The sequence below is a fragment of the Rattus norvegicus genome, chromosome 19 (genome assembly GCF_021556685.1).
Source record: "Rattus norvegicus strain SHRSP/BbbUtx chromosome 19, alternate assembly SHRSP_T2T, whole genome shotgun sequence".
NCBI lineage: Eukaryota > Metazoa > Chordata > Mammalia > Rodentia > Muridae > Rattus > Rattus norvegicus.
Window position 1 is genome coordinate 70,599,983 of NC_141552.1, and position 25,099 is coordinate 70,625,081.

The 25,099-nt window shown below is 43.5% G+C and overlaps 1 protein-coding gene across 30 annotated transcripts in view; it reads left to right on the plus strand.

Moving 5' to 3' along the window:
* Pard3 (par-3 family cell polarity regulator) overlaps positions 1-25,099 on the plus strand; it is a 549,750-nt gene that overhangs the window by 221,169 nt on the left and 303,482 nt on the right. For all 30 annotated transcript variants that reach the window (XM_087595246.1, XM_087595248.1, XM_087595247.1 and 27 more), the window contains one exon: positions 21,575-21,753. In XM_087595246.1, the coding sequence (XP_087451372.1) occupies positions 21,575-21,753 (179 nt within the window). The remainder of the gene's footprint in view (positions 1-21,574; positions 21,754-25,099) is intronic.

The following is a 25,099-nucleotide window of genomic DNA, read 5'->3' on the forward strand; positions in this document are numbered from 1 at the left end:
TACATGAAAGCGTTTCAGTACACACTGTACAATAGTAAATATACAAAGTATCTTTTTGTTTCCATCTTCTGTTGCGTCTTTTGTCTTCTGTTGCATCGGATGTTCGATCCTTTATGAAGTATGTTGTCACATACAAATACATGAAAGTGTTTCAGTACACATTGTACAATAGTAAATATACAAAGTATCTTTTTGTTTCCATCTTCTGTTGCGTCTTTTGTCTTCTGTTGCATCGGATGTTCGATCCTTTATGAAGTATGTTGCCACATACAAATACATGAAAGTGTTTCAGTACACATTGTACAATAGTAAATATACAAAGTATCTTTTTGTTTCCATCTTCTGTTGCGTCTTTTGTCTTCTGTTGCATCTGGTGCTCTATCCTTTATGAAGGAAGTTGTCACATACAACTACATGAAAGTGTTTCAGTACACACTGTAGAATTGTAAATATACAAAGTATCTTTTTATTTTGTCTCCTGTTGCATCTGGTGCTCAAACCTTTATTGTTTAATTCCTGTCCTACACATATTGTGGTTTACTCTGTCTGCTTGGAAGCCTGCACATCAAATCTCTTTCTCTGCTGCATTTGACATAGATCTCTTGTTTGTTTTTTCTTGAGGATATGTTTGCTTATTTATAGTTCTCAGAACAATATTTTCGAACACCCAGAGTAGTTTTGCGACCCCTGTTTTGTTTGATCCTATTCGGCTCTTGTGGCCAGATGGAGATCTCTCTTCTGTCTCAGAACCACTGAGTCATTCCCAGTGACTGGGTGAGCGAAAGCTTTTGTTGTTGTGACCTCCTCCACTTCTAGATGTAACTAACGGTCTCTGTGGGGTGACATTTCAAAGGATGAAAATGTCCCTGAAAGTCAAAGTCATTTTGTTTTTAAATTTTTTTCTATTGATTTTCAATTATTTATCAATTTATTGCCCACCATGAGAGGGAGATTTCGATCACTCACAAGCACCAAAGATAACCAGTGTCCGTAACTGATCAAATTATTTATTCCAGCTCATGGATTCAGTTTAGAGTTATCTCATCTTGCTGCTTGGGCCTGTGGATCTCACTGTGAATCATGGCAGGAGTTCAGTGAATGCGTTATAACTGCCAGGAAGTAAACTAGAAGAGAATATGGGTTAAGGTCTGATAATACCTTTTGAGGGCTTGATTCCTTATGACCTGCTTCTCTGCAATCTCTGCTTCTAGAAGGTTCTAAGGTTTCCTAGCAGTGCTGGTGAGCCTCGATTGCATCGCATGGCTTCCCGTGGACATTTCTCATCAAAACTGCAGCGCCCACAGACAGACCAACATCTTTCTGCTCCATAAAGAGTCTTAATTATGTATGATTACATGGTGGCTGGTGAGGGCAGAAGTGTGGGTGCATAGTAGAGTGCTCAGATGTGCTGCAGAAAACCTCCTTAGGAAATAGATGTTTTATAGTAAAGGTCTTTCAGCATTCTGCATTTGACGTGTCCTTTCAATGTCTACTTATATTATTTGAAAGCTGAACTGAATCTAGAATTGCCCTTGCTCCCCACCTCACCATCCTGCTGTTTCTGCCTCTTGTTATAAGTGCAAACTGTTGGTTTCATTTGTTCTTAAATCCCATCATACTGTGGGTTCCCTCATTGACTTCCTCCCTCCCATTCTCTCTGAAATGTCTGGGATGTATGTGTACCCTATACACCATCTATTCTAGGGCCTACAGCTGCATGTGTCTGTACCCTACACACCTGTGTGTTTTAGGGATTCACAGCTTCATGTGTCTGTACCCTCCACACCATCTATTCTAGGGCTTCACAGCTGCATGTATCTGTACCCTACACATCTGTGTGCTTTAGGGATTCACAGCTGCATGTGTCTGTACCCTACATACAGGTGTGTTCTAGGGCTCCACAGCTGCAGGTATCTGCAGTCTAGGGCTTCACAGCTGCAGGTATCTGCAGTCTAGGGCTCCACAGCTGCAGGTATCTGCAGTCTAGGGCTTCACAGCTGCAGGTGTCTGCACCCTACACACCTGTGTGTTTTGGAGATTCACAGCTTCATGTGTCTGTACCCTCCACACCATCTATTCTAGGCCTTCACAGCTGCATGTATCTGTACCCTATATATCTGTGTGCTTTAGGAATTCACAGTTGCATGTGTCTGTACCCTACATACAGGTGTGTTCTAGGGCTCCACAGCTGCAGGTATCTGCAGTCTAGGGCTTCACAGCTGCAGATGTCTGCACCTTACACACCTGTGTGTTCTAGGGCTCCACAGCTGCAGGTGTCTGTACCCTACACACCTGTGTGTTCTAGGGCTTCACAGCTACTTTCCTTTTTTCTCCTCAACCCTTTCTTTCACTTTTCAAGACATGTAGCACTGGCTATCCTAGAACTCACTCTGTAGACTAGGCTGGCCTCCAGTGCAGAGATTTGGCTGCCCCTTCCTGCAGAGAGCTAGGATTAAAGGTATAAACCACCACACCTGGTTTAAGTGTGAAGTAGCAAACAGCTGTCACAAGAGTAAGCTGCCACCTTGCAGTTGTACCGCTGTCCACTAGGTGTCTTTTTATGCCTTTTTGGTAGTTGCCTATTAATCATTTGATATATGTGTGTATATCGTTATCTTATGATTCATAAACGTGCTTATGTCTCAGTATATACACAAAGCAGATGATGAGGCTATGTATGGGAAGAGTTTACAAGTAGTGAGGATAATAATGATTTTTTTCTTTTTTAAAGTTAATTCTCATGTTTAAAGATGGAAAATTACAACTGGATCAGTCAGGGCAGCTCGGACCAACGGTAATCTGGAAAAGTCCGTGACCGAAGGGCGTCTCAAAGCTCTGCTAGGTTATGCAGCCTATTATCACGCTTAATTAAAATGTCATTGTGGGCCTTGGCTGATCCATTGGCCGATTTGTTATTTAAATCAGCTGGAACAGTGTTTATTTTAAATATAGAGTTTGCGAGAATGAATTAGAAAAGGATATTACGTTGCTTGGCAGTGATGCTTCAGCCTGGAGATTTAGGGTTTAGAACGAGGAAGAGCAGCTGGTGATTAGTTAGACTAACAGTACATGGTATCTAGTAAGGGTTCTGATTAGCCAAATGGTTATGGTTATGTCTGAACTGGATCAAGTGGGCTGGGAAAGGGAGACAGAATCAAAGTCTCCAGTGGATAACATCATTCTGACTTCTGATCTGTAGGCAAGGCTAGGTTGGGAGGATCTCAAAGCCTTGGTGAAGGAACCAGGAGGCTGTTTTAGCCAGAGAAGTGATCTCTTTGCTCCTCTTTTTTTTTTGTATTTTTATCTCCATGACATGGAGACTTTCTTTTCTTTTCTTTTTTTTTTTTTCCGGGGCTGGGGACCGAACCCAGGACCTTGCGCTTCCTAGGTAAGCGCTCTACCACTGAGCCAAATCCCCAACCCCTCTTTGCTCCTCTTTTAAAGGGAGTGTTTTTTTCTCTTGTAAGCTGATAGCTCTGTGTCTATTTTATTGTGTGAGACAGGATCTCATGCTGCTCATACTGGCCTGAGGCTGACTTTGAACTGAATGTCCTTTTGCCTCCACCTCCCAAGTGCTGGGATTATAGGTACCGGCTACCCTACCTTTCTGTGTGTTTTTCTCTATAGATAGATACTTCTAATAAAGTTTAATTTTTAAATTAGACGTAGGAATTAGATGTAGTTACTGTACTTCTGTTGATGTGAGGAGTCACCATGACTAAGGCAACTCTCATGAAAGAAAGCATTTCACTAGGGTCTTGCTTACAGTTTTAGAGGCTCAGTCCATGCTCATTATGGTGGGAAGCTGCCAGTCCTTAGCTGAGAGATTCACATCTTTACCCATGGGCAGCTGGGTAGACAGGCAGGCAGAGAAGAGAAAGGTGAAGACAGACAAACAGACAGGGAGACAGAGTGAGCCTGGTGTTGACTATTGAACACTCAAACCCACCCCCAGTGACACACCTCCTTCAACAAGGCCTCACCTCCTAATCCTTCTCAAATATTTCCACTTCCTGGTGACTAAACATTTGAAAATAAGAGCCTGTCTCTGGCCATTCTCATTCAAATCACCACAGACATTAGTAATTAGTAATAGCAATTGCAATACTGCGATGTGATGGTTTGTATGTGCTGGGCCCAGGCAATAGCACTGTTAGGAGGTGTGGCCTTGTTGGAGTAGGTGTGTCATTGTGGGCATAGGCTTTAGACCCTCACCCTAACTACCTGGACGTCAGTCTTCCACTAGCTGCCTTCAGTTGAGGATGTAGACCGCTCAGCTCTTCCTGCACCATGCCTGCCTGGATGCTGCCATGTTCCCGCCTTGATGACAGTGAGCTGAACCTCTGAGCCTATAAGCCAGCCCCAGTTAAATGTTGTCTTTATAAGACTTGCCTTGGTCATGGTGTCTGTTCACAGCAGTAAAACCCTAACTGAGACACAATGTAACAATATATACGTGACCGTGGTATCCCTGTCCATATACCTTGTTGTCCTCTCCTAGCCCCCTACATTGGTTATTTTTCTCCTTGCTCTGGGGGGGTTGGGTGGGAGGGAAGAGAGTTGGCAAAAGACAACTCAAGAAAGGAAGGACAGGCAAAACATATGAGTGTGGGGCAACTGGTCCCACAATAGCTGCAGTGCCTAAGCAGAGATCGAAAGATCAGAAGCGAGTCTGGTTCTCAAACTCTCAGACGCCATTATTCCTCCCATCCTGGTGCCTATTTACCCCTGGAAGGCTTCATCTCCCAAAGATATTGAGCTACTATTGGAGGCTAAGCATCCAAATATATGATCCTGGGGGGCGTGTGGATATCATATCCAAACCACACCAGTCCACCAGACACAGATTGTCACCATATTCTCAGTTGAACACGGCACTTCTGTCGTACGCATGATTGCATCCATTCTTGCACCCAATCATGAATGGTGCATGAACTCCTCAGGTTCTTGCGCATGCTCAACAAATGTTCCAGTGGGATTCCCCCGACCCTGCTACTCGGACAGAGCCATTGTGCTCCCTGATTGGTGGCTGCCTGTACACCAGTGAAGGCTTGAACAGGATGTACAGCTGCTGCTGGGTTGGTCATTTTAAATACGTCTCAAGAAGGAGAACAGTGGCAGTGAGGGCCAACCATGGAGAGCTTCATTTACACTTTGCTTTATTGAGGTGAGCACTGTGGAGTGCTGCTGTTTTATGGAAAACAGAATTCTGGCCATTATTATATAATTCTGTTTGACGGATTAGAAGAAATGCCCTGGTTAAAGAGATGTTTGTTCTGTTTTTAGCTTGTCTGCATCATTAGAAAAAATTTCATGATAATGACTCACTTTTGTACTGCGTGAAATTTCGATGAGAAAAAATCATGTACAGGCTGTGAATACCGAACCACGCGGTGGTTTCACCGTCCTGGTCTGCACTTCACTTTGACTTCCCCGGGGTCCTGTAAGCTCAGCGGCTGGGAATCCTCCACTGCTGACCTCTGCCTCAGCTGCCAGTCTTTACCTAGTTCAGCCCTTTTTACTCTTGATTTCTTAGGAACTGGCTACGTGAGTGTTTACTATTTTTAAAGAATTGATGATTTTCTTGAGGGTTGCGCCTGCATTCTGCAGCTAATTTTATGCCCCTCTCCAGAGCATGCAGGGTTTTGTTTTGTTTTATTTCTTGTAAGCACACGCTGCATGGGAGAGGCACGAGGGCTGGAGGCCAGGGAGTTCAGGATTAGTCTCAGCAACAGAGGGAGACCCACGTTTCAAGAGGAGCAGAAAGAATGCTACCTTTCCACAAGTTCAATTCCCAACAACCACATGGTGGCTCACAACCATCTACGATGAGATCTGGTGCCCTCTTCTGGCCTGCATGTGTACATGCCGGTGCATCGCTGTATGTCCAAGCTCCACAGTGCTGAACTTCCTGTTCTTCCTCTCAGCTCAGGAGACTAGCACATTGGTGTCCTTGAACAGGGATTGAGAAGGCTCTCCAGGGCAGCATGATCAACCACTGTTTGAGTCTGTGGAGACATTGCCAGGGTCCCAGGCTATACCCGATCTGTCGGTTTCACTGACCAAAAATTCCTTTAATGTGGATTTCTTTTTTTAAAACATGGAAGATTTTGTTAGTGTGGACTGGATGCCATTGTTATATTGTCTAAGGCTTTAAATTTATATGAAAACATTATAATTAACTTCTGGCCTCTGTCTCCTGTAGTGGCATATGACCTTGGATGTCTGATCATCCAGCGTCTGTCCTCCTAGTGCCTATAGCCACATGGAAGCTGGGTATTAAGGTTGGGTCTTTGAGCATGCTTGGCTCCTTACCAGCTGAGCCATAGCCCCCGTGCACTAGCATCTTCCTGCATCTGTGTCTTGGATTGACTGGTGCTCCTGTAACAGCTCTGTCACCATGGACAATTGAGTCATTTGATTAGGAGATACCCCCTCTCAAAGCCTGCCTCAGTGGTCCTCTGCCTTACTTTCCTGCCTTCTGACTCCACTCTGTGCATTAGCAAGGCGTATATAGGGCCAACTTTGGATTCAGGGCCTTGGGTTTTATTGCTTCTGAGAAGTTTGCTTTATCTGTGGGCTCATATTGGTGGCCACTGCTCCTTACCAGCCTTAAAAATGAAACAATGCGAATAAACAAATGAGCTAAACAAACCGAGAAGGTCGGAAATAAAGGTGTTTCCAAGCATTTCCCGGGAGTGGGGACTCCCAGGGTTCTTCTCCTGGGTAAGTAGCAGGGTTTCTACAAGGCCTCTTTGCCTTATCATAAAGACTACTAAAAAGATACGCTCTGTTTTTAGCTTTTCCTCCAGGTTTGTCTGAGATTGGAGTTCTACACCCCTTCATCTTCCAAACCCTCGGATTACATGTGTATGCTACTTAACCTGTGTTACAGTTTTGCCATTTGTTTGTTTGATTTAAGGCAGATTTTACTGTATTCTATGCTGGCCTCCAACCCTGTAGCGAAGGATGACCTTGAATCCTGACCCCTTCCTTTTACCCTCAGTACTGGGATCACAGGCACTATGTGCACACCTGATTTATTCAGTGCTAGGGATTAAACCCAGGCCTTTTGTGTGTCCTTTTTTGGTAAAACTTAGAGCCAATGTGTCTTTTAACTCTTTGTGCCCCCATTCCTTTTACCCAGATTTTGAGTGTAAAATTGGTATGGAGCGTTTCTATAGTTCCATTTCTGAGGTACCTGGACTAAGTTTAGCATGTATCAGTGAAAGAAGAGATTAGAGGTTAAAGGCGAGTGGATGGATGGATGGATAAATTGCTGGTAATGAGATATTCATTGTCTAAAGAGGGTTAGGAACACAGTGTCCCATCAAGCACGACCCTCCATGTTTAGCATCCGTACCTCCATGCCTTCTTTATATCTTTCCTGCTTTGATCATTGCTCCTAACATGCTAAGTCTACACACTCCTTAAACTGTAAGGTAAATGTGAAGGTGGGATTATGACGAGACAGACTGCTGCATTCTGGGAATGTGTCAGACTTTTCTGACGATTGATCGATCTTTCTGGGCAATTCCACAGAATAGCAATAGGAACATTTACTTCCTGAGCTCCAAGTAGCAGGCTGCAGTCTTTTCCCTGATGAGAAAGTGAAGACGTTTCTTTTCCTTTGGTCGCTCGTTTCTAGTGATTTCATGGTTATGTCAATAAGACGTTTAACTTGTTTTTTTTTTTTTTCCTCATTTGATCGAGTGGATATGTGTGTTGGTCCTAAATGCACTCCGTCGCTGGTGTGTTCTGCACGATTCTCATGATTAAGTTTCAAGGTGCTAAGTACCATCGCCTCTTGGTAGACTCTCTCTCTGCTCTTTTAGGAATGCAAACATGAAAAGGAACGTGGTTTGTCAAAACATTGTCTAATCTTTGCAGATCTATTCCATTTGGGGCATGATAATTCAGAACCACACTTTGCTTTAGAGAAGTTGTGAAATCTGAGGTTTCAAAGGGTTTTGAGTTTAGGGACATTTTTCCATCAAAGAAGAGTAGCTTTCTCTGTGTGCCCTGTCTCCTGTGCATTGTGGGATTGGTAATTGAAAGGCAATTGCTTGGAATACATTAATTCTAATTAACTTTTCAGTGTACACTTTTTAATCTACTACTTCCTGGCATGTTAGAGTAGTGCACATATTATTATATTATTGTCATTATTCTTGTTTCAAATAGGTCTCATCCATCCCTGGCCAGCCTTAGACTTGCCGTGTAGCCACAGATGGCCTTGAACTCTCTCTCTCTCTCTCTCTTCGATTCTCAGGTGACAGGCCTGTGCTACCCACTCAGGTTAAGTGGTGATTGTGATCAAACCCAGGGCTTGGGCATGTGAGGCAAGTGCCCTTGCAACTGAGGCATGTCCCCAACCCTGTCTCCTGTTAACAGTGATGCTTCAAAGTCTGCTGTCCTCTGCACACGCAGTCGCTGTGCTACAAACACAAATGCTGTCAGTTGATGAACAGTTGCATTAGCATATTTTTCAGTTGTTTGTTCATGATAAAATACCACGGCCAGAAGCAGTTATTAGAAGAAAGCCTTCTTGTTGGCCTTTAGGCAAGGCATAGTGGCAGTCAGCTAGAGCAGGAAGCTAGAGAGCATATATCCGTTCACATGTAGGGAGGCAGAGAGAGAGAAAGAGACAGAGAGAGACACGTTGGGAGAGATACACAGAGGCACACAGAGAGAGACACAGAGAGAGAGACACACACACACATATACACACTCAGAAGAGACAGACACATACACACTCATATACACAGAGAAGAAGTGAGAAACAGAGAGACAACCAGACAGATATATACACAAAGAGAGGCAGAGAGACAGACACACACACACATATACACACACTCAGAACACACACACACACACACACACATAAACACATACAGAGAGGAGAGACAGACAGTCAGACATACACACCGAGAGAGAGAGAGACAAAGAGAGAGAGAGAGAGAGAGAGAGAGAGAGAGAGAGAGAGAGAGAGAGAGAAAGAGAGAGAGAGAAGAGAAGAGAAGAGAAGAGAAGAGAAGAGAAGAGAAACAGAGAGAGGCAGACAAACACACACATACATACATACAGAGAGGAGAGACAGACACACACACAGAGGAGGAGAGACGGATGGACAGACAGACACAGAGAGAGAGAGAGAGAGAGAGAGAGAGAGAGAGAGAGAGAGAAAGAGAGAGAAACTCTTACCTTTCCTTCCCACTGTTATTAGAATCTGTGGAGCCTCATTAGAATTTTCTAACATCTTATTGACTTTTTTTAAAGATTGATTTCATGTGTTGTTTTGCCTACATCTATGTATGTGCACCACACTTGTACTGGTGGCCACGGAGGTCAGAAAGAGGGTTTCTGGATCCATAACTGGAGTTAGGGAAAGTTTTAAGCCCCCATGTGGTACCAAGAATAGAATTCCAGGCTCCCTGCAAGGGCAGTCAGGAAACTGGCAAGGCGTAATAAACCCTCAAAATGAGCCCTAGGATACAGGCTTTTCCCAGCAGTCCTGTACCATGTCCTCAAACACCCGGGACCAAGGGTTCAAATACCTGTAACTGTGGAGGACATTCCTTAATCAAACCACATTGTGTATTGATATCTGAAATAACAAGTGTTTTTGTAAATTTAAAAAATAAATTGTGGGAAAGAAAAACGTAAGATAAGTTAAGAACTTTGAAAAAGGAGCCATTTTACCCATATCTGATCAGATGTGAATCTTGACATCTGCTGGGATGGGAGAAAATCCAGTCTACATATCATTATTAGCATGCTTTGTCAGACCCCTGCAGACCTGCACGGGTTCTAGCCCCATTACCAGTCATCTGGACTCTTAGGGTTCACTTCTTTTTTCTTTAAAGCCACAGTCTGAATATGCAGTCCAGGTTGCCACAGATTTTGAATGTATAGCTCAGACTGGCCTAAAATTTGGATTCCTCCTGCCTCAGTTTCCATTAAAAGTCTATGCCACTAAGCCCAGCTCAGAGTTTTAATTAGTTACAGCGCTGTTTACATTTTCTTTAAGATGATTTTATGTGGCGTATGGATAAAGTATGGTGACCTCCTCTGTTGTGTTTAGTCACCAGTAAGAGCATCTAGAGAGCTGGATAAACACCAAACCAGCAGAGACAGTGTGTCCAAGTGAACCGAAATTAATTTATAAGAATGTGCTCACCAGTATATGTGCTTCTGTTTCTGGGAGTTCACTTTTCTCACAAGTTATCAACTTGTTCTGTGGTACCTCTCACCCTGTTGTTATTTTAACTTTTATATGTCAGCAAGCATATATGAAAAGGGGAACACACATGTATGAAACCAGACACCCAGGTCAGGATTGCTTGCACAGTGGTCACTGGGACACCGAGGTCAGGATTGCACACCAGTCACTAGGATACCCAAGTCAGGGTTGCACACCAATCACTGGGACACCCAGACTACAGGGTTGCACACCAATCACTGGGACACCCAGACTACAGGGTTGCACACCAATCACTGAGATACCCAGACTACAGGGTTGCACACCAATCACTGGGACACCGAGGTCAGGATTGCACACCAATCACTAGGATACCCAAGTTAGGGTTGCACACTGATCACTGAGACCCCCAGGTCAGGATTACACACTGATCATTGGGACACCCAGACTCCACCATTCTCTAGCTATTAGCACCATTCTCATATTGCTGGTGGATCGCCACTGAGAAAGAATTGCAACATTTTCCCTTGCTTTGTTTGTTATGTATAATAGAAATAAAAATTTTCTTATTTCACTATTTATTATTATTATTTACATTACTAATTATTAGTTAAGTCTCACCCAAGTTTCTAAATGAATGAAGTGTGTCTTTGAGAAAGGCGGTTGGGTTACAATACGGAGTGTCTCATAGGACTGCAGTACCAGTGTGGATTGAGAGCTTTCCTTACACATTTCTTATTCCAGAAAAAAAGTCACTCCCATCATAGAGGAAAGACAGAGCCGTCCATTGTTATAGAAGCTGGTAAACATTTAGACCTTAAATTAGCTATGGGGCATAGCGTTTCCAATACTCCTTTCTCAAGATCACCTGTCAAAGTTCAAGGCCTCTAAAGAAAGTTGTCAACTTGCCTAGAACACAGTACCAATCTCATCAGCAGAATCACACACCAGCCCTTCTATACGTCTGGTCTAAAAGTCACAAAACTAAGACATTTATGAGGTTGAATCCAAGTGCCCTCTGTCTTACAGAGGTAAAAACAGGAGGTGAGAGAGGATAGTTTTCAGCCGATTTCACAGAGGTTTGTACTGTTACTTTTCTTGCTGCTGTGTGGAGACGCCTTACAAAAGTAATTAAGGAAGGAGTGGTTCGTTCTGGATTAGTTTGTCCAGTACAGCCTATCTTGGTAGGACATGTGTTCGCAGGAGCCTAACACATCTCCCCGCGTTGCCTCTGTAGTCAGAAAGCAGAGAGATATATCCTGGTACTCACTGTCTTCTTTTCATTCAGTACATGATGCTAGCTAGCCCAGAGGAGGGTCCCACTCACACTTAGGGTAGGTCTTTCTACTTCAATTAACTTAATCTAGAAGCTTGCTTGCAGACATGCCCAGAGGTTTGTCTCCAAGCTTATTATAGAGCTTGTCAAGTAGATAATGAATTTAACCATTACAAAAGGCTTTCCTTTTGAATGAAGACCTAAGCATGCATGGGGTCCTCTGTGTGCCCAGAGATGCCCAGAGGCTTTATCTAAACTACGGTCTCCTCACTCTGGGTGATTCTTCTAGTGGTGAGTGTCTGCTCATCTTTGCTATAGGGAAATAAGGAGGCATATTAGAAATCTGTACTAATGTAGATAAATTTCATAAAATCAGACAAGATTGATGACTGACCCTACTTAATTCAGAATAAAGGAAGGGAATCTAATTTTTCTATTTCTCCACACCCCGTTTGCTACAATGAAAATGGCATTATCTTTTGAATCATTTCCAATGAAATGATTTTCAATATTGTTGTCTTTGTGACATTTGGACAATTAGAATTCATTTCTTAAGCCTACTGGAAATGCCACAATGCTTTTTCTTGTTTTCCATTTTTCCCCCAGTGGTTCTCTCTGCCTTGTTGCCTAGGAAACCACTATCGGGTTGAGTTCTTTTTGCTTGGTTGTCAGGCTGCCAGAGTGATAGGTAAAGTTGTTTAGATTTACTGGTGTAAAACTGCTACTTAAATATTAGAAATATTTCATCAATATTAAAGCGGTTTATCTCTCCAATTAAAGAGCGGCCGACTCTGATGCTTGTAGAATACTAAGCAGAGGATTGTTAACTGTGTTGATTGTGACTGGAACTTTATTTTGCAGCAGATTTATGACAACATTTGTGTTATCACAGTGGGTTAGTGCTAAATATAGCACCTTGATAAAATCATATGTAAATGTTTGGTTATTTCTTTGGGGAGTCTAGATATGAGCTGTGATTTCCCAAAGTGTGAATATAAACATAAAATATGTCACAAAAATTCTATTACATGTTAGAAAATTTAGGTTCCCCTCTCTTCCCTCTCTTCTTTTCTTTCTTTCTTTTTTTTAAATATATTCATTTTATTTTATGCGTGAGTATTTTTGCTTGCATATGTGGGCTGTGTGGGCATGCTTAGTGCACAGAAGTCAGAAGAAGGCATTAGAAGCCCTGGGAGTCCAGCTGCAGGTGACTCTGAACTACCGTGTGGGCACTGTGAATTGAACCTGGGTCCTCTGCAAGAGCAACAAGTGCTCTTAACCACTGGGCCACCTCCACACCCCCTCTCCCCTGAATCCCTCAACAATTTCCTCTTTAAACTTTCAAAGGGAAGTTGAAAGAAATGGAGCCATTGTGCCCTGGATGTCGTGATAAAAGGTTAATGCAATCAAGGTTGTCAAGCCATAGTTTTGAGATTATGCTTTCACTGTGCTAAGTTAGCTGATCTGCAGAATTACCAGAGTCTTAAATTCGGAGAGACGTGTTTCTGAACAGCACAGTAATCAGTATCCTCTCATAGCCTCTGAGCTTTGAGGTAAGGCCAAAGGGACTTAAGTGACAGAAGCCCCGACAGTGGCTTCTGTATGGGCCAGCCTTCATGTCTCAGGGCGGAATCTGACAGTTTGCTAAAAAAAACACAGGATTTTAGATCCACTGTAAGCCATTGGCATTAGAATCTGTGTTCCTAGCTGGATCCCCAGGCCTGACCTGTAGTTTGTGTCAGCATACTGGATGCTCACTAGAGATGACTACAGTATTTGTGAGAACATGCCTAGACTCAATATACACTAAATCTTTAATACTTCTGGGCATTACCCTGAAGCCAAGTATTTCATGAAGTATGCTCAGATCTTTATGACAGGCTAGTGAAACACACAGGTGCATGTGAGCATGCGCGCGCGCGCGCGCACACACACACACACACACACACACACACACACACACACACATGCACGCACAAGACAAGATTCTTTTCCTTCAGTTTGACACTCCTCCTTCATCAAGTCTCCTAGCAAGACAATAAACTACGATCAATTAAGAACCTATGTTTCTCATCTTTACCTAATAGGAGACTGTCTCATTCTTAATTCTTTCCCGTGGACCTCCTTTCTGTCAAGAATGTGTACAGATATTCAAGCTCCAGTTGGGCTATGTGCTGAGGGAGTCTGTCTTTCCTATTCCATCACTATGTGGTCTGCTGAAATGCATTTGCTCTACGGCTGCCCTTCGGCAATGAGGACTCCCATGCTGGGAATTTGTTCATGCCCTAGACTTGGGGGATTCTGATCCCACCCTCCTTGAGTGGGAGCCCATCTTTGTTCTGATGGCTGAGACACGAATTCATTTCCACTGCCACTTGGGCCTTAACTCTAGTCAGGAGTTCTTACTCTTCTAACGCCAAACCTCCCTACCTGTAAAATATTTTTCTTAGTCTTGCTCTGAGGAATTTCCTGTTGGTGTGTTAAAGCTCCCTCGAATTCTTGCCCGTGGTAAATGTCTACCTGGTGTCCATGTTCCTACCCCTGATTGCCTGTTACAGATGCAAAGGATATATTAACACGTCCATTACTCCTCCCTTAAGGAGAAAAATGACCGCATTAGAGTGTCAGTGAGCCCTTTCTACCCATTGAAGGTAATACACATAGACGTACAGCCATATGCTTCAGGACCACGAAGCCTTCCTCACGGCTTGGAGCAGCTGCCTGGTGCCAGACCAGCTTATTACCAGCCAGCTTGTACATGACGCCACTGTGAGGAATCGATCCAAAAGTGGAACATTGCAAGATAGGAACATAGACAGCGTGTGTCCTGTTCTCCCCTTATAAACTGGCACTTCCTTTCCCATCATCCCTCACTCCGTTTAGCTTTTCACAGTACCGGTCCCCGGTGACATAGTGTGCACCGTTTCTTTTGAATCCCTTTCTCCTCGCTGAAATCTGTTTGCCCCCCAGCAACTAGTTGAGTGACTAGTGTATGGTGAGTCCTTGGGCTTCCTTAGCGAAGATTCGTTTTTAAGACTAAAATTCCATCTGCACCCACAATAAAATCCAGGGATTCGGGAGAGAGTGTATTGCACTCCATTTGCCTAAGCATGTTTGAAGCCTAGGGTCCATCCCAGCACCACAAAAATAAATCAGCCCAGTAACAACAACAACAACAAAAGTGTGGAGAGTGTAGGTGCTACACACTGGAGATTTAAATCTGCCTCCATGAAGCAACCGCTAAGAAACATGTGGGTGGAGTAATTCTAGAACAGAAAACCATCTAGTTGGAGTTGTGGACCAGTAGTCCCTAGGTGAGGGGAGTTGTTGCACTTTTCTACAGCATTGTAGGTCAGAGATTAGAATAACAAAGGGTAGGAAAGTAATGCTTCTCAAAAGTTAGCCTGACAGTTAGTGAAGTCTGCAAATCCTTAATAAGATAATAGAAGACAAATGGCCAAGGAGAGAGTGTGGGCCTCTCCATTAATCAATAGTCAATGGCAAGTTTGAGAGACAAATTCCTTGTCAGATATAATTGATCACTTTCAACTTTGATTACATAATTGTTGACCTGAACTGGTGAAGTTGTAGGGATGTGAGAGACTTGATTTGGAGAGTGTAAAATTCGTAGTGAAGTGTCGGCTTTAACCTTAGGTATGTGGTGCTCTGGTGTTTCTGTAGGGGACAGCAATGCAAACTTAATAGGAACGACAGTAAGATGATTGCTGGGGCTCTATCTATTAGTGGCAGTGCTTGAACAAGCCATTCATTCTTCTTTTCTCAACAGGAGAAAAAAAAATGCACCCTGGGCTACCAATATGGATTGTTTCCGCTTGATAAAGCGATTGACCTTACTATAATCTTGACAGTGGGTATACAAAGAGATAGCTGGAAGCCAAATTTATTCATAAGTTTAGTTTATAAGCCAACATCTCCACAAAACATTTCCAAGTGCCATTTTCTGTGCTGGAGGAAGAATTTAATAATGAAGATGAGCTCAGACTGGAGTAGTCGTAGGAGCACAACTTCCATTCAGCCCTGGGAACCTCCTAGAGGAGGTGGGCCTGGGAACACCTGTGGCCTGGATGCCTTCCAAGCCAAGTGTTCAGCTACATCTGGGCATGAGGCATAGAGCGGCGTTCGGACCCGTCCTCACAAAAACCACGACTCTCACCTCAAAAGGAATAAAGAGACGGTTCGTTAGGAAGCCAAGTGTGAATGACCGTGGCCCAGGAATACATGTTCAGGCCACCCCAGATTGTGTCTTCCAACGTGGTAACATTTTAGTGGTGTTTTACAGTAACAGAACAAAAAAGTTCTAAACCAAGGCACTTTTCAAATACGGTGCTGGAAATCCTGGTGGGCAGGTTACCGCAGAGCGGGGAATCGCAGCGGTAGGCCTCAGATGCTGCTTGAGAATATTCTTAGCCTGTGCATTGGTGGACGCTGGCAGTCTGTTAATACATTTCACACGACTTACATAATAGTCACAAGGATGTTAGGTCACACAGGGAGATGGGCAGTAAGTACCTAAGATGGGCTGCGATAGCCCAGGGCAATTTAGCTCTGGACCTGCAACAATCTAGCTCTCCACAAACGTTTCTGATCACTCACTCAGCCTTTGTATGGAATGGTCAACATGGGAAGGGATTTTTCTTTTTTTTTCTGGAGACTTCAGATAATAGATCCTAGAAATGCAGAGACCAGGATGTGTTGCTAATGCGGCTGTGGCCTGACCAGACCAAGAATGCTAGGCCTCAGTGCTTGATTGGTGGTTTAAGACAATCACGTATGCTTACCAAAGGATAAAACCAAGCTTGGAGCGCTACAGTAAATTAAGCAGAAAGCAACGGACTTTCCTCATTCATTCCTTTCTGAGCTTTGAGATGCTCCCCATGTAGATTCTGGTGGTGGAACTGCCAGTCTGGGTAGGGCTAAGCTCTTGGCCATGACGAGTGTATGGAGAACGGTTCCTAGGCTTGGTTTGGTGCATTTCCATCAGAGGGTAAGGTGTTCTTTTGTTTTGTTTTGTTTTGTTTTTTTACCATGGCATGTGTTAGTAACTTGATTCTTCCCACAGTGTGGGCTGTGTCTCTGGGAACTGTGTGGTGGCCCTGGGGATGGGAGAAACGGTTTCGTGTAGAGTAATTGTGCTGTTTGTATAGCAAACTCCATTAGAAACCTTGTGGCTCTGTGCTGTTTTTAGATCTGATTAGATACCTTGCCAGCTTAGGCAGGGTTTTTTTTTTTTTTTTTTGGAACAGGTTTATTCATTGCCTCAAGTGGTTAATAATACACGAGTCAATGGAAGAACTCAGAGAAGCAACGATTGGTGTGGTGAGGAGGAGGCACTGGGAAGTCCAACTTAACACTTGCGTCTCCCGTTTATCATTTGTTCCACTTCCTTATAAGGTTTACCCATTCTTCGCTTTATTTAAAAAAAAAAGCATATAACCTAGGAAAACAAATCAATATTTATAGCGCACTAGCACTGCAGAGAGTCTGGAATCTTGGGACGTTGGTTTATTGCTGCTTTAGCCCTTCTTCAAAGCAGTGGTGACATCAAACGGCCTGCACAGCTGTCCCGGGCCAGCGTCTCTGCACATCCCTCTGAGCTGCAGCCAGGAGCTTAATTATTAAAGATGCCCATCTTTGAATTTTCTTTTTAATGTTTTAGAGGCCAGACTTTGAACATCTATATATTAAATAAGTCAGAAGACTGCTCGGTTGGAAAGTTTCATTATCGTATTTTTAAATACTTCTGTTTTCCTAAAATTAGGGCTGAGGAATTTCAACAGATAAGAACCAACTACATTATTGCAAATAACTGTAATGGGCATAATGAGATTTTCAGTGGTGCTGCAAGTCGGCCACCGGGCCATGGTCACGCTGTAAGTTGTACAAGTCTTACGATGGTTACCTTGTAGAATCACTTTGACGGAGAGTTTCAGCAAGTTGTTATCTAGATCATGTTGGGCTGTGGGAATGCTGTCTGGGAGCAGGGGAGTTGTCTGGATGAAGATAGTTCAGGAGGAGGACCCAGTCTTCAGTGTGGGTAGAAGCATCCATTAGGCAGGGAACGCAGTCTCCCTGAGTGGAGAGCGTGAGCTTGAGCGCTTGTTCTCCACTCCAGACTGGGGATGGTTATGATCAGTTGACTCTTGATCCCGCCACCCTGACTCCCCCAACCGTGGTGGACTGTGACCCAGGGTTGTGAGCCAAGTACCTCCTCTCTGAAGTTGCTTCTGGCAGGGTGCTCCATCGCAGCAATAGGAAACGAAAAAGATTATTACGTCATGTTTTACTCCATCCTTGATGGCCAGGGCGAAGACGGCATTCTGTGTGCGACACTAAGTTCTGTTGCTGTGAGGAGAGACTAGAGGGGTGGGGGGCTCTCAATCATAGGACTTACCCACAAGTCTAGATATTTATCGTAATCAGTTCCATTTGAGACCTCTACTGCTTGCTCAGAACTTCCCCCACATTCACCGTGTAGCTAACTTGGAACCTGTCCTCACAGCTTTTGGTATTTGCAAGCCGTAGTGTTCGTAATGTTGCAACGTATTTTGCGGTGCCTTGGAATGCCTTTATACTTTCTTTGACATACTGCTAGATGGTTATTAGTTCCGTTTTGAAGAGGTTTGATGGAGGATCCTGTGAAGGATCCTGTGAGGTCATATGTTTGTTCCTCAGGAGGACCGGTGCAGAGGTCAGTGTCGTCTCTGGTTTTACCAGGTAGGAATTATCCCTTGAAAACTGGAATTAATTCCAGGCCTGTGATTCTTAGGCTCTGGCTCATGGGTCCTTAATGAGTCACTGACACTATTTCAAGGGGGCCAGAAGGTGACATATTTCCATTATGATTAAGATCCATCCCCCGAGCTGGGTGGAGGTGTAGTAGAAGGCTCAACTACCCTGAGCGACACTCTGGCCTCAGTCCCCACCCAGTCAGAGGGCACAAGGAACCTGTGTTGTATTGTTGACTTGCCTTACAGGAGGGTTGGAGCAGGCCAAAGGTAACATGCTGGTCACTAGGCAAGGGCCAGCATGTGCTTCATTTGTCTCATAGACACTCTCTCTCTCTCTCTCTCTCTCTCTCTCTCTCTCTCTCTCTCACACACACACACACACACACACACACACACACACACACACACACACACAGCCCTGATTGTTATTCAATGATCCAGGGCAAGCCCTTGCTTCAACCTGACTTCAAGTTCACAGATGTTAAATGGTAGATGTGAAGCATAAGACATCTCAGCTGTCTAAAGAAAAACAACAACAAACTGCTAGGCAATGACTTGATCAGGAATCTTTTAGATTTCATTGAGAGAGAGAGAGAGAGAGAGAGAGAGAGAGAGAGAGAGAGAGAGAGAGAGAGAGAGAGAGAGAGAGAACATATGTTTGTACGTACAGGTCAGAGGTCGATATTGGGTGTCATCATCCTTATTTTTAGACAGATTTTCTTGCTGAACCCAAGGGATCCATTTTTCTCTGCTTTCTCAGCACTGGGGGGACTCTTGCTTACACAGCAAACGTTTAACTCAACTACTCATCTCACAGGACCTGGAACATTATTTTTCCTTTTAAAAAGGGCAGAAGGTCCTTGGATGTTCAGAATTCGGTATCTGATGACAGAAGCCCATCAAACAAGGGCAGCGACTGACAGTGTTTGTTGCCAAATATAAAATTCAACCTAACGGTGAAAAGCAGGTTTTGGAAACCCACACCCATTGTGAGCATGACTGACAGCTTCCCACCCCATAACTCATTCCCAATGAGATCAGTAGAGACATTAACATATGTGATTTTTCTGATAGGGAAGAGAATGTGTCAACATTGAGAAGATTGGCGTAGCTCAGTAACTAATATTTTCCAGATGACTAAGGCTACAGAATAAGTAGATAGTCCATTAAACGTGTGAGATAGACAAGCAGATTTTAATGTAATGGAGATGTTCACACCCATGTTGCGTCTGACCTTTGAGAAACTGCTATTCCTCAAGTATGGAGAGGAATCTCCACAATTATCTCAGAAGGCAATTAGAATATGATCTCCCCTCCAGCTCCACGTTTATAATGCTGCTTTTCTTCTGCACCTTTCCATTGTGCAGCAGTAGCGCCTGCAGAAGCAGATATGGGATCCAGGTGTCTTCTATTGTATAAAACACAATGTAGCGGCTGTCTCTTCTCTGTTAACGTGTGCATTGCTTTTTGTAAAATCATTGTCACAAACTTAAATTGTTATGGGGCATGTAGTGGGTTTATTATTGTTGTTTAAAATGAAAAAAAAATTGGTAAATATTTAGCATTTTTTCCTTCCACCCTGGGCCATGAGTTGGAGCTGCTGTTTGAGGGCTCACTCACTCTTTTTTTTTTTTTTTTTTTGCTACTGTTTTGTTACATTGTATAGCCCTGGCTGGGGCTTGAACTCACTGTGGCCTCAAACTCAGAGCTCATCCTGCCGCTGCCTCTGAAGTCTTAGCATTGATTGCATACATCACTACACATGGTCTCTACTTTTTTGATAAGGTTAGGTCCTGAAGTAAATGTTTTGAGAACCACACCCATCTCAGCCTGTTCTTCTGTAATGTTTTTTATCACCAAGCCATCCATTCATGTCCCGGCTCCATTAACCAGTAGGACCCTTTCTTCTCTAGTGTCACGTTTTCAGTATATGGATGGGTGCTGCTACAATCTGCATTTATAATTAGTGTACTGTTCAGCTCCTCCCTGAAGAGAAGAGGCCATCAGTTGAGTATATAGCTTTCAGAATTTATGTTTCTGCTTTGAAGACAGCAACATTCCTCTCCTTAATAACTGATAGCGACGTTTGTAGTCATAGGTAGAAATTGGATGCTTTTCCTGATACATTGCTGAATAATAACTTACTGATTTCTGTGGTCACTGTGCCCTGACTCAGAAGCCTGGGCTCTCATCTGGAACATTGATCTGTGACCACAGTTGGCTGTTCCTGTTGTGTCTTTGAGCCCAGCTTATCTGTGAAGCAAGTCACATGCTTCTCTATTGTGACTAGTACAGAACTCACATTAAAAAAACTAAAATTATTCAGACCCTCCAAGGGAAGCCATTTCTTCTAATATGCTATTCCTAAACCTTCGTGTTCATGTAAGCTGCCTAAAAATGCCTTATAGGCACGTCCAGAGATGTCTACTACAAGAACCTACACCTACTCAGGTGGGACAATTAAAATCACCAGCCACAGTCGTCCTAAGGGGAAGCAGCAACTGTGTGCTTTGCATTTTCCTGGACTACCTTATCAAAGAAAAGCAGGGTTCTCTCCAGCCTAATTCTTTAGTAGGCTGTCCAAAGATTTTTCTAAATTCTATATTACTAACTCTGTAGATGCAGTTAAAAGTTAGATGAAATAATTTTTTCTTTTTCTTTTCTTTTTTTTTTTTTGCGTTAATTGTCTTACACAGTGTTTAGGATGTTTTATCTAGGCTCACTGGTAAATAAGATCAGCGTAGGTTGTTGCTGCTCTCAGTTTGGTATTCATCACCTGCCAGACACTGGCTCTCGTTTGGAGCCTGTAGTCCCCTTGTTAAGCAGGATCTTCTGTCGTCATTCTAGGCGCAGGTGACTAGAGGTAGAGGACAGCTGGCCTTGCCTAAGTAACCAGTGGTGCAGCCCAAATACCAGATCAGGCAGCTTTGATCAGAGCTAGACACCACCCCCCACCTCCCGCTTCATTTCCCTCACCAGGGCTCTTGAAGGCCCAGCCGGATCTGTGTTTCCGTGCCCATCCCTTGTCTCTTTTCAAAAACATTACTTGGGCTAGAAAGACGACGGCTCATCCAATAAAGGCTCTTGCCTCCAAGTCTAAAGAGCCGAACTCCATCCTAGGACCCCACACAGTAGGAGAGACGCAACTAGTGCAAGTTGTTTTCCAACCTCCACGCGTGTGCCGTGGCACAGACACACCCACATACATACTCGGACACGCAATAAGTAAATGTGATGAAACCTTAAATTACAAAACAAAACAAAAAAATTTTAGTCTTTGGATCGAATGCCTCTTTCCCAGCGTGGCGTTCTTTTCTGCTAATTCCCATTCTCTCTTTGCGTGTGTAGATATGCCTCTTCACGTCCGACGGAGCAGTGACCCAGCTTTAACTGGCCTATCCACTTCCGTCAGTGATAACAACTTTTCCTCAGAGGAGCCCTCCAGGAAAAACCCCACCCGCTGGTCCACGACAGCTGGCTTTCTCAAGCAGAACACCACTGGAAGTCCCAAAACCTGCGACAGGAAGGTAACCACCTCCACTTGTTTCTGTTACCCTTGGCGTCTTCTGTCCTTGGTGCCAGTCAAGCACGGCCATGTGCTCCTTGGGCATAGGCTGTGGCCCTGTGTGAGTGTTAGTGATTTTCTCATCTGTGTATAGAGACACTAATGTATAGTGTTTAAATTTTCTGATGAAATTCAGTGCCATGTACTGAGTATGGCCATCTATGGATCCAGGTTTTGAAATGATAATATATCATTAAAAGGTAGCTCCTCCCCTTTCTCATGCCTATGCCCCTCCCCTTTCTTGTGCCTATGTCCCTCCCCTTTCTCATACCTATGCCCTTCCCCTTTCTCATGCCTATGCCCCACCCCTTTTTCATGCCTATGCCCTTCCCCTTTCTTGTGCCTATGTCCCTCCCCTTTCTCGTGCCCATGCCCCTCCCCTTTCTTGTGCCTATGTCCCTCCCCTTTCTCATGCCTATGCCCCTCCCCTTTCTCGTGCCTATGCCCCTCCCCTTTCTCGTGCCTATGTCCCTCCCCTTTCTCATGCCTATGCCCCTCCCCTTTCTCGTGCCTATGCCCCTCCCCTTTCTTGTGCCTATGCTCCTCCCTTTTCTTGTGCCTATGCCCCTCCCCTTTCTCATGCCTGTGCCCCTCCTCTTTCTCATGCCTATGCCCCTCCCCCCTTTGTCTTCCTCAGTCCCAGGGATGGAAGCTAAAGCTTTAACATGTTAGGAAAGTTCTTTAACACTGAGCTATAAAAACAGCCTCTGAAGAAAGACTCGAACATGAAGCGTTCCCTATACAGTGCCTTTCTTTTTTGTTGCTGGGTTTTTCTCTTCTTCTCTTTTCCTAGGAATTTCTTCTTCTTGCTTTCTGCGTGACCTTCTGGAGATAGATATTTTATACACAAATGAGCAGATCAAAGAACTTACAACATCCTAGACTCAGAAGCATAAAAGCATACTTCGTGCTATTTTAATCTGTTTCTTTCATCATTTAACCCAAGTTTTCCTTCCTTCGCAGTGGAAGCATGCTGTCTGGTCATAATAGCGCAACTTGCTCTTTTGAGCATGTTCCTTAGTCCAATAAATACCCTTTAGTCCATTAACCTTATTGTCAATATCCTTCATCACCTGGTCCTATAGAACCCTACCGGCCCATTCTGCCATGTCTCTAATCTCTTAACGAACTTTAAGCCATGTTTTCATTTTTCATGGGTGCATCTCCAGGACGAGAGTCTGTGGATGAGTTTCATGGTAGCCAGGAATTTAACACAGCATGGCAGGAAGGTGCTGTTACCATGCAGCACCAGCCACATTAATATTGAAGTGGGCGTAGCTTGAGTATTTACTCTTACTCTTTGCATTTCTGTGAAAGTTCCTAGTGCAGTTTCTGTTAATTGTGTTTTACATTCCAACACACTCTTGTCTTTATCAGTATTAGTTCAAGTGAAAATAAAGACCTTGAGATATATTTATATATCTGAAATAAGAAGAATCAGGACAGCAGTATAGTTTTGAGACAGGGCTGTTGAATGGCTTCAGTCCCCAGCACAATGACAATGTAATAATAAAACCAACAAGAGTCTTAAAGGGCAAATGTAAAGAAAATGTTGCTTTGGGTGTTAGTGCCCATGGATTTAGCTGTTATCTTTCCTCTCGAAGATTCTCAAAGGGACCACACTAGGTTGCTTTCTCCTTTAGGGCAGCTTGAGCCCAAGAGAACTTGAAATAAACTGTCCAAAGAAGCCAAACACATCCGTGAAAAGGCCTCGTGGCATTTAACTTTTGTCAGAATTCACTCATATAGCTATTTACAAATTTATAAGCAAATGAAGTTTATAGTTAAAATATTTTTTTAAACAGTGTTTCATCCAGTCATGGTTGGCAGGCTGGAGCTATGAGTGTCACTGGGTTTCTGTTGGTGACTCAGTATCTTTGGCATGTGACTTAGGTGTAGTATCAGCAGACAGATCGGCTTTCATTCTATTTGAAACATAGGGTCTTACTACTTGGAATTACTGGGAATTTCCCACCACTGGACTCAGACCGGTGGAATCATTTGTATGCAGACTCTCACTTGCTGAAGCTCCAGGGAGCCATCATCCTCCTTCCCACTTCTGCGGCAGAGCACGGCATGTAAGGGGCATATTGAGATGCTTAGAATAATTAACCAAATGCACTTCTGCCTTTGTAGTAAATAATATGTATCTGTCATTGTGAAACACCTGGGAAAACAGGAGAATCGGATGATGTAAAATCTCCAGCATGGAGATGTCAACGGTGGGTAGTCACACCACCCCAGACAGCCTTTTATCAGATCTCATGGCCACGAGGTGTTAGACTTGATTAGTATTTGGTTGTGGGTACCAGTGAACAAATACACACAAATTCGTGCATGTGCACACATGTGCACACATGTGCACACACACACACTCACACACATTCACACTCATGCTCACACACACGCTCATGCACACACGTGCACATGCACATACATACACACACTCACACACATGTGCACATACACACACATAAATACACACCCTCCTGTGGTGGCTCTGCATACCTGCATATTTCTACATTTTTCTTCTACTACAAAGATTTTTCTATTTGAATTTTATAACATTTTTAAACAATGAAATATTCCATTGTACAGTGTGCTCTGATTTACGATCTTCTCTTGGACATTTATTTATCTGTCTCTTCTCACATCGTAAATATTCAGACTGGTACACAACGTTGAATATAGTATTGTCTTTCTTAAAAATGGTGACATATCCAACAAGCTTTCCCTCTACCACACAGAAGAGTGCTCAGTGTCGCCCGCAGCCACACTTCCCGAAGGAAAGGCCTGGATCGATACGGGCTTCTAGATGATATTGTGGCCCCATAGGGGATACGTAGAGATAGTGGGTAACGTGGTGTCTCTCTTGTTCAAATTCTCAATTATTAATTTACAAATTTTATCTAAAGTATATACTGAAGACTGGAGAGATGGCTCAGTGGTTAGAAGCACTACCTGCTCTTATAGAGGACCCAGGTTTGATTTCCATCACCCACGTGGTGGTTCTCGACTGGAGTCTGTTAATTATAGTCACAGTACATTCAATGCCTTTTTCTGGCCTCCATGAGCACAGATATATAGGTGGTGCACATATATGTATGCAGGCAAAACACCAATATACATAAAATAAAAATAAAAAATCTTAAATTATATGCTGTTAGTAGAATAAACTTTTCATCTATCTATCTATCTATCTATCTATCTATCTATCTATCTATCTATCTACCTACCTACCTACCTACCTACCTACCTACCTACCTACCTACAAGCAGAAGGCACTAAGCAGATCCTGCTGGCAGGCA